Below are 22,983 nucleotides of genomic sequence, written 5' to 3'. Positions count from 1 at the left end.
TGGTAACATTTCTATCCTGTGCAGTGATGAGATTTTTATGCTAATCATTACGCAGCAGTAAATTAATCATTTGGGCACATTTAGATGGTATGTATATTTCATGAGACAGATATAGATATCAAGATCAGTTTGATATTTACTCATGGTAAATGGAAATGTCTCAAATTGTTATGGGGGAAGCATACTAACTAAATATACAGCCAGAGATGTTTGCAGTGTAACAGCAGAAGAAGCACCGCTTCATCTCTTGTTCCAGGAAACAGCGCTCTTTCTTTGTTTTTAATTATTTTAAGGGATGTAAAAATCTTGTGGGATCACATAGAACCGAATCGTTCAAAGAGACGCCGAAACTCCAATAACGTCTTGACACATGAAGGACAAAAGCACCAGCTCAGTTTCCTATCCTGCAATTCCTCTTTTATTACTGGCAAAATTACCTACGTTCCATTATGCAGTATTGAAAAGAGACTTTTCATCAGCATTTGTGCTATAGTCTAGTCGGGTAAATGAATTATGTATTGGCCTCATCCCTCTGTAACTATGTCTGAAAGCTTTGAGTTGTAGCAGAAAGCAAGGCTACCCAGGGGCCTCCCTTCTTCTCAGCAGATGCAAGAGATCTGTAATAACTTAAGGAAAATTTTTATTTGAAATTTAAATTTTTTACATATATTTAAATACTACCGCTGTTTCTTCAACTCTCAGTGCACGGATCTTTGCAGGCAAAAAGCAATCTAGTCCAAAGCTGCGAGTGTTTTATTTTATTGGAGAGAAATGCACATATGGTCCCTTTTTCTTCGAATGTCGTCAAAGTAATTACGAAAAGCACAGATTTATGGTAGCTGACCCAGACAATAACGGTAATACAGTAATATAAATAATATCCTCAGCTATTACTTTCTCCACTAAAGTTGAGAAGATTCTCAAATACCAAAGGCGGCATGCAAGTGGAAAGCAAAATTCTGTTGGCATACCTGGATCGCGTCGGAAGTGCTCTCGAATTGAAAATTGACTAACCGATATACGTTTAATTGCCAGCAACTAAAACAGCGTAATTGCTTCACTGAGAAGGGATAAAGATGAGCTATTGCACAGAAAGTACAAAAACCCACCCGAAAAAGTAAGAAATTTATTAGCATCTCTCCATTTATTTGATCTGGTTGAATTTGATCTGGTTATCAGGACAGCACTGTGAACACCTGAACTTTTAGATTTGAGAACTATTACAGATCAGACAAAAAAGACCTGGTGAATCAAAAAGACAATGTCTTATTTTAACAAAACCTGTTTTTACATGTAAAAAGATCTTTGGGTTTCAATTTGAGACCTGAAAGATTTTTAATTTCACTATTTATAAAAAAATAAGATGGCGATTTTGGATTTATAACCTTTTTTTCCAAATCCACTCTGCAGAGCTTCTCTCCAGAACTGTGTATCTGAAATTGTTGCAAAGGTTAAATTTTCTTCAGGGGCATCACGGTCTTACAGCCTATGTTACGTAGCCTAGGAGCCAACGAGCAGATCTTGGGATGTGCTGTGGCACCACGGGCGTACCGCAGCGTTCTCCTCTACGGAGGGTATTCTTGGCTCCAGAGATTCTCCATTTGACTTGAGGCATTGGAGAAAAACACAAATAAATCTCGTTTCCAAGTTAGCACACGTTAAGATTTGTAACAATAACTGTAACTCCATGGAAAACCCTTCGGAATATCTGGCGTACAAAGTGGCATACCTTGAGGGAAAAAGATGTGGAACGCGGTTCAGGAAACAGTCAGGAATGTTCTGTGAAGGTCAAAAGGCTGGATTTAGAGACAGCTGAGGATCTGTCAGTGGTGTGCATCACCAGCTATGCTCTTGTCAAGCACATCAGAAAAAACAAGCACAGGCACCATGCCTTGAAAGCAGAGGAAATTTTTGCTAACTTTATTTCAACAATGGTTCTTTAAAAGAAAGAGCAGACTATCTCCAAGCAGCTTTTATGTTCCTGAAATGATTTGGAGGGAAAATTGAAATATTTAATAAATTTGATGTAAAACCACTATTATCATGGTAAACAGATACCATGGTTATTAATTCTATAAAAATGAATGGCTCATCACTCAGCTATTGCTCACCTACAAAACTGATTAACAGCACCAGGCATTGCCTGCCGTTTGGTTTAATCCTCCGTGTTGTTAGTTGTTTGGTGTTGATTATATTGCAGCAGTTATTCACATCAGTAAATTTGTTTGTTGTAAAATTTAAAAGCACAAGCAGGGATCAAGTCACAAAGAAATGAGCAGAAATCATACGCCTTAAAATATTCCCCAACACCAGTTATATCTTCTCTACAGATACCCTTGAAACTCATCTGAATATTCATAATCTTTGAGCAGGAAAAAAACCCAAACCCAAAAAACCCAAAGTATGCAAGAATCAAATTCCCAGATTAATTCCCCCGTCAAAGTGCGTATGTACGAGTATCCTCTCACCTGGCTTCCAGCAGGGGCGGGCACCCCAGCAAGAAAGGGAAGCTGGGAATGGCTTCAGCAGCCTGAATCGAAATCTGCTCTTACACTTAGTTTGGATATCAGCTGGCACGTAGTAAAGGTCACAAATCACAGCTGTGATGTCATTTCTGAAACATCACGGCATTTCAGAGAAAAACTGCCATATGAAATTCTCTGCATGTCACTACGGTGAGCCTTCCATCAGAAAGAAAAGGACACACGCAGCTTTCCATGGGGAGGTGCCTGAAGAAACACGGGAGATCTGGGAGTCCTGCGGTTGGCTTCCTGCCCTCGGTGTCCTGGTTTATCTGAGCCTCGCATGAAGGCTTCAGTAGGATTTAACAATGGGAGCGGAACGAACCATTAAAAGCCATATTATTTTAGCGTTTTGACCATTATTTGACCATTTTACCACATATTACCATTAAAACAGTCAAGTTTAATTTGTCCTGTAACCTGAAAGCCATATAGAATCTGCAGTATTATCTTAAGAGAGTAAAAAGAAATAGCTGTTTTATTAATAGTACATCATCCTAATGCATAGAGTGAAAGACAGAAAACAAACCCACAAACGTGCACGCTAACTCAATTCATTAATTATTCTGATGCAACAAATTTATTTGGCATATTTTTCCTGCTGCACAGGATCTTTGCATAGAAATGATTATTATATCGTAGTCAAAGAGGTATCACACCTTCACCAGAAATCTAAAAAGTACTTAAAAGAAGAAATTTTAAGTGAAAAGCACAAACAGAAGATATCAAAACAGTAAAAAGAAACAGGAATGTTTTAAAGAGCATGTGCTTTGAGGAAAACAGACATCATAATGCACAAAATCAGGGTGAAAAATGGAATTTCCCACAGCTGTAGACCACATGCATTAGTGGACTCACAATCTTTACTGAAGAACAGACATCTTCTTTCTCACTGTTTTATTACCTTGGCAACATCTCCTCCATGTCAGCAATTACATAGGAGACAACAGTCCAAACAGCAGCACAGAGATTCATCTGGTTTGGATCCTGAACTGTCATCGTGTCCCCTTGAGAATGATGAAACCAGAAGTATTTACTGAGGTCATCACGCAAGCTGGCACCTACAGAGAAAAACGGGCAATATTCCATTATAGCAATACAAATATTTAAAGAGGAATATAAACTTGAATCCATTCCTGGGCTGTTTGTGATTAAATCCACATGCAGCTGTATAAAGCTCCATGTAACAACTGTACAGAGCTGTGGTGTGTGCAGTTTGTAGGTTTTAGGTTAATTGACTTGAGTGAGCACGAGGCAGCAAAAACTCACACCGCGGAAAAGCCGACCTTCCCCCGGGAGACTCGTTTCCTCAGCAACAGTATGTATCCGTTTTCCTCTACGACTACCAGAGCCCAAGCAGGAAAATCCCTACAGTGACCCCACTTGCAGCAGTGCTTCCTCCGTTCATCCCACTGCTCCGATGAGGAGTTACAACTGAGTTATGGATCCTTTCCTTGCTGTTATTTATGTTGGGGAAAGCTTTGGAATTTGCTTCTGCTTCTGAGCCTCTGCTCATCACAAGGATGTGCTGTTTCAGAGCAGTTTTCCAGATAACCTTGGGTAACCCAGACAGCCCAGGACTACGTGACCCTCGCAGTCAGGAGTCCTCATCAGCCAGGGCAGAAGCAAGTTGGGTGAAACCACAGTTCATCCCATTCAGGAATAACTGACTCCCTCTGGGGGCACACAGGTAGGGAAAGGACTACTCTTCCCCAGCCCAGGTGGGCTCAGGAAGCACAAATAATGCCGGTGAGGCATTACTCAAGGCCCCAAGGCAAACCAAAGCCCAGAGGAGGCAGAGAAGCTGCTGCCCCACCAGGCGCTGCAGCAGAGACAGCAGTGGGGTATTTTCACGCTGGCCATTCTCCGCCTGGTCCGGTCGCCACCAACCCTCTCTGCCTCCCTGTCCCCTTGCAATTTTTCCTTTACCAGTTCATTATCTCTGCCTCTTCTTCTCTGGTTTTATCAGCCTCCATCTGCTTTGGTTTAATGTCAACAACCCTCTCATCATAACAGAACTCCACCCCAAAGTTGGAAAATAATTTTCCCCCACCATGCCGCTTCACTGCTTGCAATTCCTTTGCGTTGATGCCCTTGGTCTGCCTGCGGATCGGGGCTAGGAGGTGCACAGCTCCCACCCAGCACAAGTGGACCCCCACCTCGCTTGGTCATCCAGCCCGGAGAACAAGCACTGATGCGAATTCATGAGTACGAGCTGTGGGCCCCAGGCGGAAACACTGACTGAGGCTACTCCTACCGTGCCAAGTAAGACAGAAAGAAAACCCCCCGGACTGTTTGATTATAAAGATGAAGTAAATAAATTATTCATGTATTTATTTACACGCAGTGGAAATCAGTAAGAGATGATGAGGGCTTTGATAAACTCATGTGTGCTCATAAGGCTTACAGTTATGATTTTTCTTGGTTTCCCTGAGATGCCTGAAGCCTTTGAAGAGAATGAAAGCAAAATTTCTCACAGCGTAACTGTACATTCCTGTAATACATATCTTTTGATCACTCATATAGCCATTCAGGACGGAGTCCAGCTCTCACCGTGGTTAACAGGCATGTTTCTGTGGCTGTAATGGGAACTGACTTGGACTACTTGTTTCACGGCTATTTTAGAGAAAAGGAAGAGAAAGGTAATGCATTTTATAATTCCATCCAAGATTAAGATCCCTTCATGAGAGAGATGGTACGCAGAAAGACCAAATGCTGTAGCATATGGTTATACAGTATTGTGACTGATTTTATTATAAGAAGCTCTTCTTGCTCCTAAGAGGCTTGTTTGTTACTGACTTGAGGCAATGCAATCCCACAGAAGTCACCGGGTAGGTTACAGGTGCTGAATTACGTTCCAGTAATTCTAGCATTGGATTTATGTCAACTCGTATTCACTTTTAAAATTTGATTCTGAATTCTTTTAAATATATACAACCATAAAAGGGCTGAACTATGATAAATTCTTTAACTGATGGACTTGTGCACTACAGACACATTAGAAGTTAAGCCACTGAGGCAAAGCCATTACAATTTTTGAACACTTTTATAAGACTCAAGACAAAAATTGGTTGCCTGGAGTTTGTTGTAGACATTTCAGTAATCATAGTAACTATAGATTTACCGAGTAGTGTTTTATGTCTGTGAATGGAACAAGGATAAACATCCTTTATTTAGTAACGTTTAACTCCCTGAAATGCTGAAACAGATTTGTTTCTCTGAATTGATCTTAAAAATCAGAAAATGAGCTGGCTTTGGCATCAAGCGATGACTGCACAAGAAACATCAGAGTGTGTGAGGAGAGAGAATATTGAAGGCACCCTAAACTGGCCGTGCTGTCTCTTTCATGTCTTGGGCTAGCATTGAAGTCAATGACCTGCAAACATCTTGTGAGACTAAGGGAAAGACCCTAAGAAAGCAGTTTTACCCTACACAATTAGAAACAAAAGTGAAAATCCATGTTCTTGGCATTGAGCACAAGAACAGTTTCCAGCCGAGAGCCCTACGCAAGCCTCTAGACATGAAACAACCTAGGGCACAGATATGACTGCAAGTAATTTTCATGTCTCCTGCTCCAAATTTGAGACTTCTCCATGTTGATGTTAGCTGCCTGGAGACACTTATGGCTTCCAGAGGTCACCAGGCTGCAGCAAGACACTGAGCAGCACCCTTTTGCCAGCAAATACGTCCAGGACTAAGATCAACCCCTGCAGACGACCACGAAGAGGGAAGTTCTGCGCGGCTCTGTGGACTGCAGTCATGTTGGGTTACCTAAATAAAGCCCGTGGGATCCTACAGCCCCTTTTCTAAAAAACTATCAGAAGAAGCATGGCTGTGAGCGCAAGCAGCCATCCTCCGGAAGGCGGGGCGGGGAGAGAAGGACTCCGCATAACGCTTCAAACAGTGAGGTTTCAAAGTCCATCGGCTGGCTGACCAAACTGCATCCTCGATAGTCCCTGTATTATTGACACTTCTCAAACAAAACTTGCCGGGAAGCCAAACATACCACTTCCAGAAGCTTGAAAGAAACTGGAAAAATTCACCTAGACGCAAGTTTTAAAATTCCAATTGCTCCAGTTTTGTTCTTTCACATAAAATTGACCTAAAGGAGGCTTTTTTTTTTTTTCTGTTGTTACTATGTAACATTTCCCTCAGGAACAAGAGCTGGTAACAAATGGAGCTTTATTTTTGCCAGCTATATAAACTAGCAGTCAAGTAAAACAGATGAGTAGCCACGTCTGGTAGACCTGCTACAAATTACCCATTCGTCTCCATGCTAGCCACAGCCTTACAAGAGTCTGAAAGGTCTAATTAAGTGCCTTAAAATCCTCAGATGGGAGGTGCTACGTAGGTATGTATTTAATTCTAGGTGGAACCAATACTCAAACAGAAAAACAACCGTCGGGCTGGGTGCTCGACTGTCACATTTTATGTGCTTTGCTGCTTTCCCGCGTTTGCAGAGCAAGAACACCCATAAAGAAAAAAAAAAGGGGACGTTTGCCAAACGACCCTCTTTAATTGTCCTTTTTCAGTCTGTTCACATTCACAGTGATGCAAATCACATGAGGAACAAACACTGCGAAACTGCTTCTAGCTGGATGTAGTAGATGTTGTGGCATGGAAACAGGGGATGGTAAAAACCGCTGCCAAAAATGCTGTACTTATTATTTGAATGCATCAAAAATACTGGAAATTAAAAACCCAAAATAATTAATCATTTGCAGCTTCAATAAGATAATAAAAAGATAATTCATCGTTCCATTACAGAGTGGCAGGAAACCCTCTTTAGAAGAGTGGTCCAGTTCAGTTGCCTAACGGCAGGTATCTAGTGCCACCTGTGCTCCCCCAGCTGCCTGGTGGGACCCCTTGCCATGGGTCTGACCGAGGGTCCAGAGAAGATACCTCTCATGTCCAGAGCAGCTGCTGGAGCCAAGCAGTCCCCTATTCGCTAGCACGACGTTTGTGTTTGGGGAACACCAAGCAGGGTTCTCCTTGTCGCAGCGAGGCACCGCCTTACCTGCCCTCTGTGAGAAACAGTTGTGTAAGTAGGGTCAGAGGCAAACACTCAGTAATGCCTCTGACTTCTCGGGTTGGGCTTTCTGGTTTCTTTGTTGTGGTTTTATTGTGCTTTGTTTTTCTGCTTTTGACTCCTTCTGAGATTGTTTCCTTATTATACCTAACCTATTAGTGCACGCTGAGCAGGCTGCAGATGAAACCCATTTTGTCCTCAGGTTATAAAGCAGGGCAGCACTTGCCAAACAGATCAACTTACTCCATAAATGTAATAATTCTAAAAATATGCACAACCAGCATATGTTCTTTTGTGACCAAATGCCTTGAAAACCCAGATCGCACTCTAGGGCTTGGGGTGATACTGGTGTCATCTGAGCTGACGAAATCATTAGTCACTGAGGGGTCCCCTCAGCACAGCAGGCAGGCGTCCTGGGATCAAATCCAGCTCCTAGGAAAAATATTGATACTAGGTATTGCAGGCCTGCTACACACAATTGAAATATAAATACTATTGACCCCTTTTCCCTTCCCCAAGAGCTGCACCTTCTTTTAAGACTTGCCATCTTCCAAGCTTGGCCACCAAGCGCAAGTGTTTCTTCAGGAATTGGTTCACTGTCATGTAGTTGTGAGAAAAATAACACAATGGTATAAAGCTGCACCAAAGCTGTCCATTGCTTTTTGTTTTGTTAATGTGAATTATGGTCACTGTTACCAGAAGCAACAACCAAACGTAACAACTGTTGTCTGTCAACCTTTTGCTGCTACCGTTGCCAATCCTGCCACCTTCTCTGTTTGTCCTCTTTGTGACTTGCCTGAGGCACTGTTATGAACGTACCATCAGGACCTTGTTTCCTAGCCCCAGATAGTGTCTAACTCACAGAGTAGGAGTAAGATATGCCACTCCTGTGCCACTGCACTGGGGGCACCATCTCCAGAAATGACATGTCTCTATCTACCCATCTGGAGCTCCTTACTGGAGTCCAGCACAGGACCGCTTAGATGATTAAGGTACTGGAGCAACCTTCGTATGAAGAAAGGCTGAGAGAGCTGGGGCTGTTCAGCCTGGAGAAGAGAAGGCTCAGGAGGTATCTCATCCGTGTGTATAAACACCAGATGTGAGAGAATGAAGAAGAGGGAGCAAGGCTCTCCTCTGCAGTGTCAACTGACAAGACAAGAAACAATGACCATGAAAAAAACCACACGTAATTCCATCTGAACTCCAGAAAACACTTTTTTACTGAGAAGGTGGTCAAACACCGGCACAGGTTTCCCAGGGAGGTTGTGGAGTCTCCATCCATGGAGATACTCAAAACCTGAGTGGGCATTGTCCTGGGGAACCTGCTACAACTGACTCTGCTTGAGCAGGGCGGTTGGACGAGATGATCTGAAGAGGTGCCTGCCACTCTCAACTCTTCTGTGGGACTCTCTAACCCATGGTGCCATCTCCTTGTCTCATTCAGACATCTCTTATAACTGACACACCATAAACAAATTCTTCAAGTCAAGCTCATTCTTGTCCTGAACTTCTTTCGTGAGTCTCTTCATAACCAGCTATTTCATACCTGATTTGATGCACTGCGCAGCTGCTTTGGTAATTGATACTGACAATGTATTTTCAGTAATCAGCTGTGTAAGAGTATCTTCATGAGAATGCACACACACACGTGGAGGAATTCTGAAAAACAGCCCATCCCTTCTAGCTTCTGATCTCAGCATGAAATGCACAATGTGAATATTAATTAGCTGATGACCAGAATATTTACCTGCCTTACAACATGTCCACATTAAACACCAATTCTTCACACATTAATAAACTGTCTGCCGCATTTTTTTCTTACAGACTTGAGGAGATACGATGCTGCTATTGAGATAAGAGGATGAATAAACCACAAAATGAATGATGAGCGTGTCAATGATGACCACTGCTTCTTGTCAATCACTGTCAGGCACTAATGCCTTCATATGCACTCCTGCGATAAGTCATCATTAGTTTAAACTCTAATGCCAGATATTTAAGCATTAAAATTATTGTAATTTGTGCCAACAATGAACAGAAAATTAGTTATTGATTATCAGAATGATCACAAAGGCTGTCTCCTTAAAACACAGATATCTTCAAGGGGGATAGCATATAGTAACTCCCGAGTATTTTTTTCAGTGTAAAATGTTTTGCATTACATTCTTCCCTACATTTTCTTTCTTTTTTTATATCCTGAATAGCATTTAATTGCCAAAGCAAGCCAAATAGGAGTCTTGAAGTCAATATATGTTTGCTGTACAGCCCTATCAATGGTTTTCCAGTTGTCTGCTTTCAAGTAAACTTCGCAACACAACTATTCCACGAAACTTTCAAACACGACATGAAATTCCCCACTGGTTGTGTAACCTCTCTTGGGTGTGCTGAATCTTCAATATTACAGTTAGATTTTTGGGATACTGACCTCTACATGTACACTGCCATATATTATTTATTAATAAAGTTTATATAATTAATAATAATTTATATAATGAATATAAATTATATAAATTAATATGCTAATGAATTACAATAATGTATAACTTTTTCAGGTTTCATTTTACAGTAGTCCCTAGAGAAGCTGACGGAATTGACACTCCACGATTTTGCACAGTATATATACCTCTCCAAATAAAAAAGACTCCAGCTCAGAAGAACATACACGCTAAACAGACAAGAGGGACTGCAGGATGAAAGAGGCATGCAGAGATGAAATGGCACGTTCATTTTCTCACAGTTGCTGAGAAAAGAATAGATGCCAGACATCTGAGCCTAGGCCAGTGCCCTGTTGAGTGAGCTGTACTACCTCCTAACAGCAAAGTTGGAAATGCTTTAACAAGGAATATTTTGCTCAATGTTTCCAAAAGTCTATGAAGCTAAAAGAAAGGCTTTGCAAGATAACTATGTGCATCTCTTGCATCTTCCAAGTACCTATGTGTTCGAGCTTCATCTCCCTGTCAAAACAAATCTGTGCACTATCAAAGATAACACAAACACCTGATCTGAAAACTTAGTTTTATTTCTGCAGTGATTTTCTGGCTACAAAAGACAGATTCCTTTTATTCCCATTATTAAAGATTGCTTTTGTTTCCTGCTTTTTCCTTAAGAAATAAGGAAAACTCCTTGCCAAGTTTATTCCAGTCTTGGACTTTTTAATGCCAATGACCCTATTCAGGAATGTACTAAGAAACTACAATGCCTCGGAAATAAAGCAAGACCTGAGGAAATATATATGTCCTTTTCCTTTACACTAAGTACTTGGAATTAGGGAAAAAAAAGAGGCATCACAACCTTCAGCGCAGTTAAAAACTGCTATGTACCAGGGAAGCAAAAAATACTGAAGACAACAAGCATTCCCCTCCTCACGCCAGAGTGCTAACTCAGCTTTGTGCTCCTATGAACCGCGGGTGTGGGGTACACATGTGTCCCTACGGCAACAGAATCAACAGCCTCTCTCTTCTCATAGCGGGAGCTGCCTCGGGCATTTTAAAAGGCCAAAACTGCAGGGCAGAGGTGGGGAGACGCGTGATTCTTCCTTCAAAGGGTATGTGTCAAAGAGCTACCAAAGGAAAAGAAACAGATAAAAGATATAAACAGGAATATCACTTAATTCTCTTTTTTATTTTCATTTTGTGTCTTTTTAAAACCCAACAAAGTCACAAATATTAAATGGTCAGGCAGTAAGCCTGCTGCAACAGCAGTTCTGCCTGGGATGGGATGGCTGGAAGGTCTGTCCCATGCCACAGCCTCCTCGGTGCTGCACGGATGCCCCGCGGAGCGCCCGCCTGCTTGCACGAGGTGTTACACAGATGTTTTGTGAGAGCCGCCCTCGCTTAATTGCAGCCCTGCAGAACTATTACTGTAATGAAAACCCAATTATTGCAGACTTGTATTGCATGCATTTTGGTGCCCATATTAACCTCTTCTTTCGTGGGATAACCTGTAGTTGATAGTTGGCTTTAATGCCAATTATTTCATTACCCATTTTTCAAGTAAGCAGAGGCAATGGAGAATGCTAATGCTGTTTAGTGGAGCGCTGACAGCATTAGTTCTCCTGTCATTTAGTCTCAAATGATGAAATTACAGGCTAAGTTAGTTGAGTTTCATGGCTGCAGACACTGAAATAGTTTCCAGTACAGAGCTTATAAATAACATCAGAAGCCCTGCTGTTTCACCTCCTGAGTCATTCTCTCAAAAGTCTTTAAAATTCATGATTCAAACAACAAGGCAGAGGGAAAGCTTTCAGTCGGTTGTTTCAGTGTCTAATTAAATGAGACTACAGTGTAAGGGAGACAATATGAAGCGTGCATTATTTCTTGCTTTGCTTAATGCATTTGAGTATTAATCCTCTGGATACATTAAACAGACTAAATTACAGCTCAGGATTATCACAGTTACTTTTGCAACGCATTAACCTTTCACTCATTGTGGCAAAGGACCGGTGACAGCTGGGGATTCAATCTAAACTCGCATAAAATCCTGTGAAATGAGGTCTCAGGGAAGGAAGTTGTTCTAGTCCATAGAGCACAGGTTGACTAGGCTCTAAAATAATATCCTAAACAGCACTTGACTGGAAAAAAACCCCAACAAACAGATGAAGCTTCAACAGTAAAAGGCACCAGAAGCTCTTCCTCCACTCGTCCGCCCTCTGTCTTAAATCAGCAAGGCTCTTTTTTAAAAAAAAAGAAAATAAAAGGGTGAGTCTTTCTAGCGGGGTATTGAACAGCCAAGCACTGCCCAAACACGACCCCACGCTTGCCGTCTGGCTACTTCTGATGGAGAGATCCTCCACAGGCTCACTAATCCCATTTTTGAATCTATTTACACCTCTGCCCATCACAGCTCCCTGAGAAAATGCACTGTGTCCCCCAGCATTTCATGGGGGCACGCTACGGTTCTCGCTTCATGAGCTGCAGAAGTAGCACCCTGCCTTTCTTTGTTCACGTTCTCCATAGCATTGATGGTTTAATACATTTTTATCACACCCTATCTCCGCAGCTTTTTCCCAAGTTGAAGACTCCTCTTCATATGGAAGCTATTTAATATCTCTGCAGATACAGGCAGATGATGACTCTTCTTCTCCCTTTTCTAATTCTCTTTCACCATTCCTGAAACAAGAAGCCCAAGCTGCCCACAAACGCCAGTGTGTGAACGGATTTATGATGTGACTGCGGCGTACCATAACACCTTACCTAAGGATGCTTTCTGTTCCTTCCCTTTTCCTTCCCTGGCAGTGCGAAACACTGTTTTTTACCATCCCTGGTTGGTAAACCAAACCACTACTGAGTTGACAATTTCAGACAATTATCCACAGTGATTCCCAGATCTTTCTTCTTGACAACAACTCATCTGGATCCTGTTGCTGTGTATGCATAGCCCATATACTCTGCATTTATTGACAATGAAATGTCGCTGGCTGTTGTATTACTTTGGCATTTTCTAGCATGAGATTACTGTCACATTTTCACAGTCAGCATTAGTTTTGATATGAAATATTTGTAGTAGTCATCAGCAAACTTTGCAAACTTGCTATTCACTCCCTTTGCAGCTAACACTGAATTTGACAAACATCCAAAGTCCCCAAAAAAATGTGTCTGTGCAGCCTAATAAAGCCTTTCTCCATTATGAAGACTGACAATTTATTTCTACCTCCCTTTAATCAGGTATTACTCTGCAAGTGGAAAATACCTCTTATCTCACCGTAGCTTATTTCTCTAAAGGTCTTTGATCCAGGAGCTTTTGAAGACTCAACTGTACTTTGCTGACCAGATCCAACTACAAAAACGGTTATAAACTCCTCTGAAAAAGCCCTGCTAGATTGGTGAGGCATGACTTCTTTCTTCAAAAGCTACACGGACTCTTCCATTACTTTTGTATTTTCTGTCTTTGCAGCCCTAATCTTGGGTCTGTGACTACCCTGGTTTGGTGATTCACAGATCCCTATTTAGGGGATTCCCTACTTAGGGCATTTCAATTTAGAAGAGTTATATACCTGTATTAGATGTCTGTATATATATGTATACATGCTGTATATTTCAATATAGTTTACTTTATTTCTGCTGTCTTTAAAATGAGGTATATGGCTACATATATCATGTAGAGACTACTTAACATATGGCTACATACATTATGTAGAAACTACTTACCAAAGTTGATAGTTTTAAAATTGGTCATTGGATTTAAACATGCTTTATATTTTGCATGCTCTTTTAAACATAGTGTAAGAGGGATGAAAGTCATTGCAAAATTGGCACTTTCTCTAATTTAGAATTCCTTTTCATGTGTTTGTTTATGCCTCAGCTCAGCAAAGCAGTTAAAGTTTGAGCATGTGATTTATTTTAATGGCATTAAACTTTAAATGTCACACACAAGGGTCAAGTGAATTACTTTATAAGACCCCGACCCATGTAAACCATCTTTCCTAACCAAATGCATTTCTGTATGTCTCTACGTGTAGAGTAGCCGTTGTTATAAACCTGCTTAGAAACCCAAAGTATTGAAGGGGGTAGACATAGTGCTTAGAGATATAGTTTAGTGATGGGTTTTGCCAGTGTTAGGTTGATGGTTGGACTAGATGATCTGAAAGGTCCCTTCCAACTTAGAAAATTCAGATTCTGTGATTCTAAGGGCTTTCTTCACTGCTCTCTACTAGCCAAAGAGCTTCTTGCTAATGCCCAGTGGTAGACACTTGTTCCACCCTGTGCCAACAGCTTCCAAACCACCCCAGAGATTTGGTGGAAATAGTCACCTTCTGGATGGTTTGAAGGTCAGATGTGGGGAGAGGGAACTGTGAGAATGACCCACATATTGGGGTTTTGAGCAGCATTTCTGTCTGTAGCAACTGTTTGCATTCACTTACACTTCAATCAGTTCAAGAAGCTTCCATGTATTTTACAATCAATGGAGCTATTTCCTAAGCCAAAGTCACAATCCAACTTAACGCAACCCTTTAGGTCTGCTTTCCCAGGGGATGCTGGAGATGGAGAGGAAACATGTGGCTTTCCCTTGAAGTTCCCTTCGGGCTCTAAGCTCCTCTCCCAGATAGGATCACAACCGGATATTTAATCACGAAGTTCCTGTAGGGCTGTCCCCAGCAGGTAGCTGACCCCCAGAAATACCAATATTCATCAGACCCAACTAAGCAGAGCTCTCTTCTGCCCCGATAGTGAACAAAGCTTGCTAATGACCATCCTGGTGCTTAACTAGTTATGAAAAAATAAACGGTCACCCTGCTGTAGGTAAAACATCCTAAGCAAACTGCAAGTCTGTTATATTTTATATCACATAAACAGCAACTGTGCATTTATACAACCACACCAACAGGATGAGCAATGGTTTTAACTGTCTCTTTACTGTCATACCCCATTGAGATTATCAGACTCTTCAAGGTCATGGTGGATTTTAGATGTAAGACCATTAGACAAGGCTGGAAGAATACTATGACTACGGTAATAAAATACCCTTCAAAATATCTGTTGTTACTCTGATTATGGAATCACGGAATCACGGAATCTTCAGAGTTGGAAGGGACCTCTAGAGATCATCTAGTCCAACTCCCCTGCTAGAGCAGGATTGCCTAAAGCACATCCCTCAGGGCTGCATCCAGGCGGGTCTTGAAAATCTCCAGAGAAGGGGACTCCACAACCTCCCTGGGCAGCCTGTTCCAGTGCTCTGTCACCCTCACTGTAAAGAAGATTTTCCGTGTATTTGAACGGAACTTCCTATGTTCTAGCTTGTGCCCATTGCCCCTTGTCCTGTCGCTGGGAACCATTGAAAAGAGCCTGGCCCCGTCCTCCTTAAACCCACCCTTTAGGTACTTGTAAACATTAATCAGGTCCCCCCTCAACCTTCTCTTCTCCAGGCTGAAGAGTCCCAGCTCTTTCAGCCTTTCCTCATAAGGGAGGTGCTCCAGTCCCATAATCATCTTGGTTGCCCTACGCTGGACTCGCTCCAGTAGTTCCCTGTCCCTCTTGAACTGGGGAGCCCAAAACTGGACACAGTACTCCAGCTGTGGCCTCACCAGTGCAGAGTAGAGGGGGAGAATGACCTCCCTCGACCTACTGGCCACAGTCTTCCCTATGCAGCCCAGGATGCCATTGGCCTTCTTGGCGACAAGGGCACACTGCTGGCTCATGGATAATTTGCTGTCTACCAGGACCCCCAGGTCCTTCTCCTCAGAGCTGCTTCCCAGCATGTCCGCCCCTAACATATACTGGTGTTTGGCATTCTTCCTTCCCAGGTGCAGGACCCTACACTTGCTTTTGTTGAACCTCATTAGGTTCTTCTCTGCCCAGCTCTCCAGCCTGTCCAGGTCATAATGCATACTTGAGTTTTAAACCTATGTAAGTTATTTCCTAATAAATGTTAGATGCTCCAGATATTGGTGATGAAATAGCTCTTTCATTTGATCTACAAATCAGTGTATATTTAGCTAGTTCATTATTAATAGAAAAACAAGAGAGGTACTTGAAACAAAGTTCAGATCTGATCTTATCACAAGGTTCAGGGCTGTTCAGATCTGGGAGTTTTGAGCCATTTCTGAAACAAAGCTGCAGTAATCCTTCCCACTCTGGTCTACAGATCATGTTGTCCCATGGGCTGTGAACACAAAGTAGCAGGAAGGAAAATAAGCAATTTTAACGATTCAATGTTCTTAAGCAATAAATTGCATATTTTTGTCAGCAAAGCTGCAAAGAAACAACATATTTTAACAAAAAAGGAAGAATTAAGGTACAATGAAGACACCTGCCGCAACATTGTTGTTTGCAATCTCAGAATCTTTCTCTGTTTCCATGTTTCATGAAATTACATGGGGCCCTTTCAGAAAAGAAAAGGAGAAATTACAGGGAGGGAAGGAAGGACAGAAATTCCTCCCACCTGCTCTGACTCTGCAGCGTATCACTAACTGCATGTGGGGTCTGGCTAATCCACACAGTAGAACTCATCCTAGAAGATGACAGAGTAAATAAAGCAATGTCCCTAACTAGCATGATTCTTCCAACCTGTAAATTTGGGCTGCTGTGATAGCTATTTTGCCATGTGAGTGACTTGTCAAAATGCAAATATATTCAGAATGAAAGAGAAGTTATACAAGCTTAGAAAGAACACTAAGAGAAGCCAACAATCAATTTTAAGTTGAAAGGTTAACTTGCTTGCTTTCAGCGACAGAGCCTCAGTCATACCAGTTAGTGGAAATAGCATCTGCCTTAAAGACAGGCTTGCTGCATTCTCTGTATTAACATGCACAGAACATGCTGTTTGCTTATTAATTTGAGGTTTGTGTTGGGTTTTTTTTGTTTTCGTTCAAATTAAATCTATATGGGTGATGGCCACATTTAAAAAAAAAAAAAAGGCAAAGACTGGTTGGGTGCAACTTTACAGAAGCAGAACAAGGCACCAGCGTGTCCAGCTGCCCCAAATGCCAAGCTGCAAGCCTAGCTTTGAAAATCCTCTTCCAGATGCCACCTGACTATCTCCATCACAATCACATCATTGCATCGTTCAAGAATCAATACATCTTTTTCACCATATGGGAATAAAAGTGTCCAAGGTCCCATTTTAAATGATATGCTTGTATTGCTCAGTGCAGCTTTTACAAAAATTTCATGAGCAGCTCCAAATGACATTGCGCTTTACATACAACGTAGATAATTTGATAACAGTGACCAGACTCTACACAGCATAGAATAAACAAACCTCTGTTAGTTTAAACACTCCTACCATCCCTCTGATATATTGTGACCGTGATAAAACTTAGACCAGTGTTTACAGCTGGATAAATCAAAGCCATTTCGATTTGGATGTAGTCAAAGAAATCAAGCGCAAACACGCTATTGTAAAGCTGCTTATGGTGTTACATGCAAACACCGCCTACAGCCTAGTCAAAGGGGAAAAAGACCAAGTGATGACAGCAGTTAATCACCTAGAATAAGTGATGCAAGATTATTGCTGAATGATTATACTGATTTTAATAGAGAGAAGCTAGAATTTTAATGCTTTCCTTCAAAAAATGTTAATCTCCGCATTGCTACACTTGCCTTTCATAGGAGGCTCCCCAAATGCAAGTTTTCATAACCAGAATCCAATCTGACCAGCACTTGGGACATTAAACCCAGATTAGATGGATTTAGACCTCTGTCCTCACCAACCTGCCTTTCTTTTGATTGCTGTACTAATACGCACTTCTTAATCAATTAAAATATTTCTTATTCTATTAAGAAAAGTCTGAGAATATAGAGGAACCTTCCAGTCAATCAAAAAGTTCAAAATACTCGGGTTTCATTGGAAAAGAGTAGATATGACAATTGGTTCCTTTCAAGTACATAAATTGCAGAATTTTTTTACACAGCAAAGACATGCACATACATATACATAAACATACAACAACCCATATGTAATTTAAAAACTTCCAGGAGCCAAATGTACACTTGCTAAATAGAATGGCATGCTGCAAAATGAAAAGGACTGCAATGACTATTCAGTCAAACTGGAATTAAAGGTCTTACCTAAAAATAGCATCTGAGTGAAAAATTTTTACACTCTGGCCAATATTTATTTTACTTTTACATCCTCATTTTACTGTTACATCTTCACTTTAAAACTGAAAGGCATCTGATAGTAAAGAAAAAGAGGTTGGTTTTTCTCTCTTTAAAATCCATTGTTGCAAAATGGTCTTGCACGATCATTGGTTGAATAGTTTCTGTTTTCCACTCCTACAAGGACTGACATAGAAGAAAAACCAGCAGCTCTTATTAGTCCTGGGTAGCCCAACCTCAGACTTAGCTGGTATCAGGTTCCGCAGAAGAGGTGGAAAAAAAAAGCACCACCTTTTCAGAAATGCAGCCATTGAAATCAGAATGCATTGAGTGAAGAAGGGAAAACTTTCCATTGTCACATATTCTTTTCAGGGTCAAAAAATAGACAAGTGAGATTTTAAATAAGTAACTCATTCCAGGTAAGTACAGTCAAATCGTTCCCAGGCTGACAGACTGCCATCACGTCCCCACCGCTGCCAGCAGGGTCCACAGCTGTGACCCCAAAGGTGGCTCTGGGCTTGGAAAAACACAGTGCAGCAGAGAAGGCAATAATAATTACTTCAATAATTAGATTCTGTCTTGTGCTGCGTATCGAGAGCCTAAGGCTTATCTGGAATTAGAAGAGGCACCCGCAGTGCCTTTACAGCCATCTATTTTACCGAATGGAGCAGTCAAATACCCTCCTCTTGAAACAATGAAAGAGCAATCACACTTTTTCCTGTCTCAATGAATTTAAAATGCACTGCAAATGAAAAAGGAAAAGAGAACGACCGGAGAAAAGCAGTAAAAGGCATGGAATAATGCTATCCATGACAGGGATATGTATTTAATACTGTCCTTTTTTTTTGCCGCAGAAAGGATGCTCTACACCTAAAACAGGGAGGCAGATGTTTTTGCCCAGGTAAGCCGTAAGGAGGGCTGAGAGGGGGGCCTCAGCCACGATTTGCACAGCTCGGGGAGGCGAAGGCACGACACGGACGAAGCAGCGATCCTGCCCGTTTCCACGGAGGCAGGAGAGCTGGCTCAGCAGCTCTCACGCCTGTTAAATTATTACAGGAGTGTTTCTGAGTGCTCTCTTAGCTCAGGCCCCCAGGACCACGCACAGTCCCTTCCCACTGGCTCTCTAATTAGGAACTTGAAGTCATTACTTGGGCCAAGGGAGAGTGAAATGAAATTGTTACTAGGTTGAGTATACTGAGTGAAGAAGTTTTTACAGACACCAAGATAATGTTCTCAAAAACACTGCACCATGTCTCAAAATCGTTTTACCATTAACAGATTTCCTGGCAGCTACTCATCTGACTGAAAGAGAGGAGCTGCATGGAAAAGAAGAAAGAAAGCAAATGTCATTTTTAACTGTGTGATGATCCCTTCTTCCTCCCAGGTGTCCTGAAATAAAAGAAATAAATGCAGAGCACTTGGAGGCTTCAGCAGCATCCAGTGCATGTGCTTTTAATTGTAACTGCACATTAACATCCGCCCTAAAATCCAGCCAGCAGGTTTTGGTGGACAAGAAAAGTACTCATTAGTAATTAGGAAGAGGCAGGCACACTAATTAACTTTCCTCAATGCTTCCCATTTAGCACATCTTAGGGATTTAAAATTAAAGACGTGTATAATTTGGGACGTTTTCAAGATTAAGATGTCCAAAAATTTGTCGATTAGTTTTAGCTGCACCATGAAATCTGCTTCTTAGCTGGAAGTTAGAAGGGCTAAAACTGTGTGGGCCAAGAAAAGAAGCCGGGGCAGCGGATCGTCGCAGCCCTGACGCGTTCGGCCTGTGCTTCTCGCGCTCCGGCGCAGCGAGAGGGCGAGCGCTGCCCTGCCAGGGCCCGTCTCCTTCACACCGCCGCCAGCTACGGGCTCCAGAGCAATGGTGGCTGGAGAGCTAATAACCATTTTCAAGGCTGGCCCTGACACTTCCGTGAACCTCCCCAGCATGGGGGAAAAAGAACAGCCCAAGAATGAACCTCGGCTTTGCCAATACTAGGGATTTCAGCCGTTAGTGACCATCTATTTCTGCAGCATTCAGCGCGCAGGCTGTCCACAGAGACAACAAAACGAGACCGCGCTATGGTTTGCTTGAAACCGGTACAGACTGTGTAGGCACATACCGCAGCCCACAAGAGCGCTGCCTGCTTCTCCAGGGGCTGCTATTCGTGCAAGGCCCCAGGCCAGTCGTGACGCGCACCACTGAAAGCCCAAGGGCTACAAAGCCAACAACTGCCCAGCCTTCAGCAGTATTTTTCTAAAGACTTCTTCAGGTGGTATCTGTATGTGCTACAGGTACACAGGGCCCTAATTCTGCTCTGAAATACAAATGAAAAGACACTAATAATCTTTTTTCTTTTAATTTCACAGAATCACAGAATGGCAGGGGTTGGAAGGGACCTCTGGAGATCATCTAGTCCAACCCCCCTGCCAGAGCAGGGTCACCTGGCGCAGGCTGGACAGGAACGCGTCCAGGTGGGTTTTGAACGTCTCCAGAGACGGAGACTCCACCACCTCTCTGGGCAGCCTGTGCCAGTGCTCTGCCACCCTCAAAGTAAAGAAGTTTTTCCTCCCGTTGAGATGGAATTTCCTGTGTTCCAGTTTGTGCCCGTTACCCCTTGTCCTGTCGCCGGGCACCACTGAAAAGTGTCTGGCCCCATCGTCTTGATACCCACCCTTTAGATATTGATAAGCATTGACAAGATCCCATCTTCAGTCTTCTCTCTCCAGGTTAAACAGACCCAGGTCTCTCGGCCTTTCCTCGTAAGAGAAGTGCTCCATTCCCCTGATCATCTTTGTAGCCCTCCAGTCGAAACCCATTCAGCTTATTTCAGAGTCTCTGTAATTTGGAAGTGAAGGGCTGCTGAAATGTCTTATCTGCTTGCAGATTTGGTTAGCACTTTTAAGGCACAGAACATAAACAATACATAAGGAGCCAATAATGATCACTGGTATCATTACTATTTCCTGCTTGTCTCTGGCCTAAACCTAGAAACCAACTAAAAGATGCTTTCATTTGAGAGTAGCTAGCCTGGAAAGCTGAAAGCCTGAGACTCACAGCACTACCCCAGCCCCTTCATCTTCCCTCTCCCCTTTCCCCTCCCATCTGCCTTATGCTGCCTTTCAGCTCAGGCCAAGCGCCGCAGTGGGAAGCTGCAGGCACCCAGCGGCAGGACGAGGGCCTCGGATTTATATTATACAGAAACAAAGGCTCAAAGGAAACACTGCATTATAACTTACACCTAACACTTTAAACAACACGCAGAACATTCCTGCATCTAAAGGGCCACTGACTGTAAAGAGTGCTGTGAGCCTGCCTACCCGGATTATTTAGGGCTATTTAGACTATACGCAGACTAGCGCTACTCAGAACATATAAATAGCTGAACTGGGAAAAAAACCAAAAGTTCGGCCAGTCTTCTAGCCAGTCTCTGATAGCAGACAATGTTGTGAGAAAGAATAGGAGAAACAGAGTCTCTTCCTTCAGTACATGTGTTCAGTCGTCAAGAGTTCATGAACTTCCTGAACAGGAACTCGCATTCCTATCACTGTTGCACAGCCTTTGCTGGACCTTTCTCCCATGCAGTAGTCCATCCGTTTTAAATTTATATTTTTGCCCAGAGAAGCTGTGGGTGCCCCATCCCTGGAAGTGTTCAAGGCCAGGCTGGATGGGGCTTTGAGCAGCCTGGTCTAGTGGGAGGTGTCCCTGCCCATGGCAGGGGGTTGGAACTCAATGGTCTTTAAGGTCCCTTCCAACTCCAACCATTCTATGATTCTATGATTCTGTGTTTGATCCTGGCCTCCAAAACATCTTGTGGTGCTGATTTCCTCCCTTCATTAGTTATCCATTGTCCAGAAGCATGTCCTTTTGCCGCAAGTCTGTTCTCTGGTTAGTGTTGATGCCCTGATCCTTCAGGTGTATTATAAAAGGTGGATTGTTATTCTCTATAATGTAATAGGGCACTATCTATAATATATTATAGAGGATAACTATTCACCTTTTCTCTGCCTTTCACATACATCTCTCATGTACTTTTCATTTTTTTTTCCAGAGATGATGATAGTTTTGGTGGTGAATTCCACCTAAAGATATGACTGGACAATTTGATAAAACCCGGAACTAAGCTGGTTTGTGTCTGCATTCATTTCCAGGGAGTAGCTTGTACAGTATAAGGACTGTTTTGCTTTGATCAAACTAATAATTTGTAACCCATATTGTCTTGTTGTAGTAATACATGATGCAAAGAACTGCAGTTTCATGGAATCCTTAAGACAGGCAGACAATGAAAGGCAGAGTTGGGAAAAGCCAGGCTTTTCATTTTGCAGCAAATGACACAATTCTGCTTTTGTCTTTTCCAAACTCAAATGAAAATAAAAGACACCCTAAACTATTCTCACAAAGTGGAATAAAACAGTAAAATGGAATATTCCAATCATGCACGTTTTCTTGACTTAATACATATGTGAAATAAAAACCTTAAGGAATAGTTTCTCTAATTGTTTTAAATTTTAACTGTTTGTTCTTAGTGGAATTCACCATTGTTTTATTTTCTATTACAATTTCATCAAAATAGTTCTCGTTTATGCAAATCAACATTTCTCAATATCTTTCCTTCCTTAAAGGCTTAAAAAGCTAATCCACCCACAGAAACTACTTCTGCAATGCATTCTAACTACAAAGAAACCCCGAAACATACACCTGGGATCAATGCTTTTCATGCCAGTCACAAAAGCACTGTGATCTCCAGATGCTACCAGAATATAGTATGATCCATCACCTCAGTATACGTGATGGCTCACTTTGGACTAACTTTCTGATCCCATAAAACAGGTACAAAAGCTCAAAGTTATGTTATTCACTGAGGACACCAGAAGAGACAAAGAAAATTATGTATATTATAGGGTT

General features: G+C 42.1%; 1 protein-coding gene across 4 annotated transcripts in view; it reads right to left on the bottom strand.

The window, feature by feature from the left end:
* Window positions 1–1,294: 1,294 nt before the first annotated feature.
* The window catches only part of CPQ (carboxypeptidase Q), a 161,782-nt gene continuing 140,093 nt past the window's right edge, over window positions 1,295–22,983 (bottom strand). For 2 of the 4 annotated variants that reach the window (XM_063327242.1, XM_063327243.1), the window contains one exon: window positions 1,295–3,583. In XM_063327242.1, coding sequence (XP_063183312.1) covers window positions 3,423–3,583 — 161 coding nt within the window. In that variant the 3' untranslated portion in view covers window positions 1,295–3,422. The remainder of the gene's footprint in view (window positions 3,584–22,983) is intronic. The other 2 variants (XR_010070054.1, XM_063327244.1) reach the window with 2 other exon arrangements.

This window comes from Chroicocephalus ridibundus, chromosome 2 (genome assembly GCF_963924245.1).
Source record: "Chroicocephalus ridibundus chromosome 2, bChrRid1.1, whole genome shotgun sequence".
Taxonomy (NCBI): domain Eukaryota; kingdom Metazoa; phylum Chordata; class Aves; order Charadriiformes; family Laridae; genus Chroicocephalus; species Chroicocephalus ridibundus.
The sequence above is the reverse complement of the archived record's forward strand: the minus strand, read 5'-3'. Positions and strand labels throughout refer to the sequence as shown.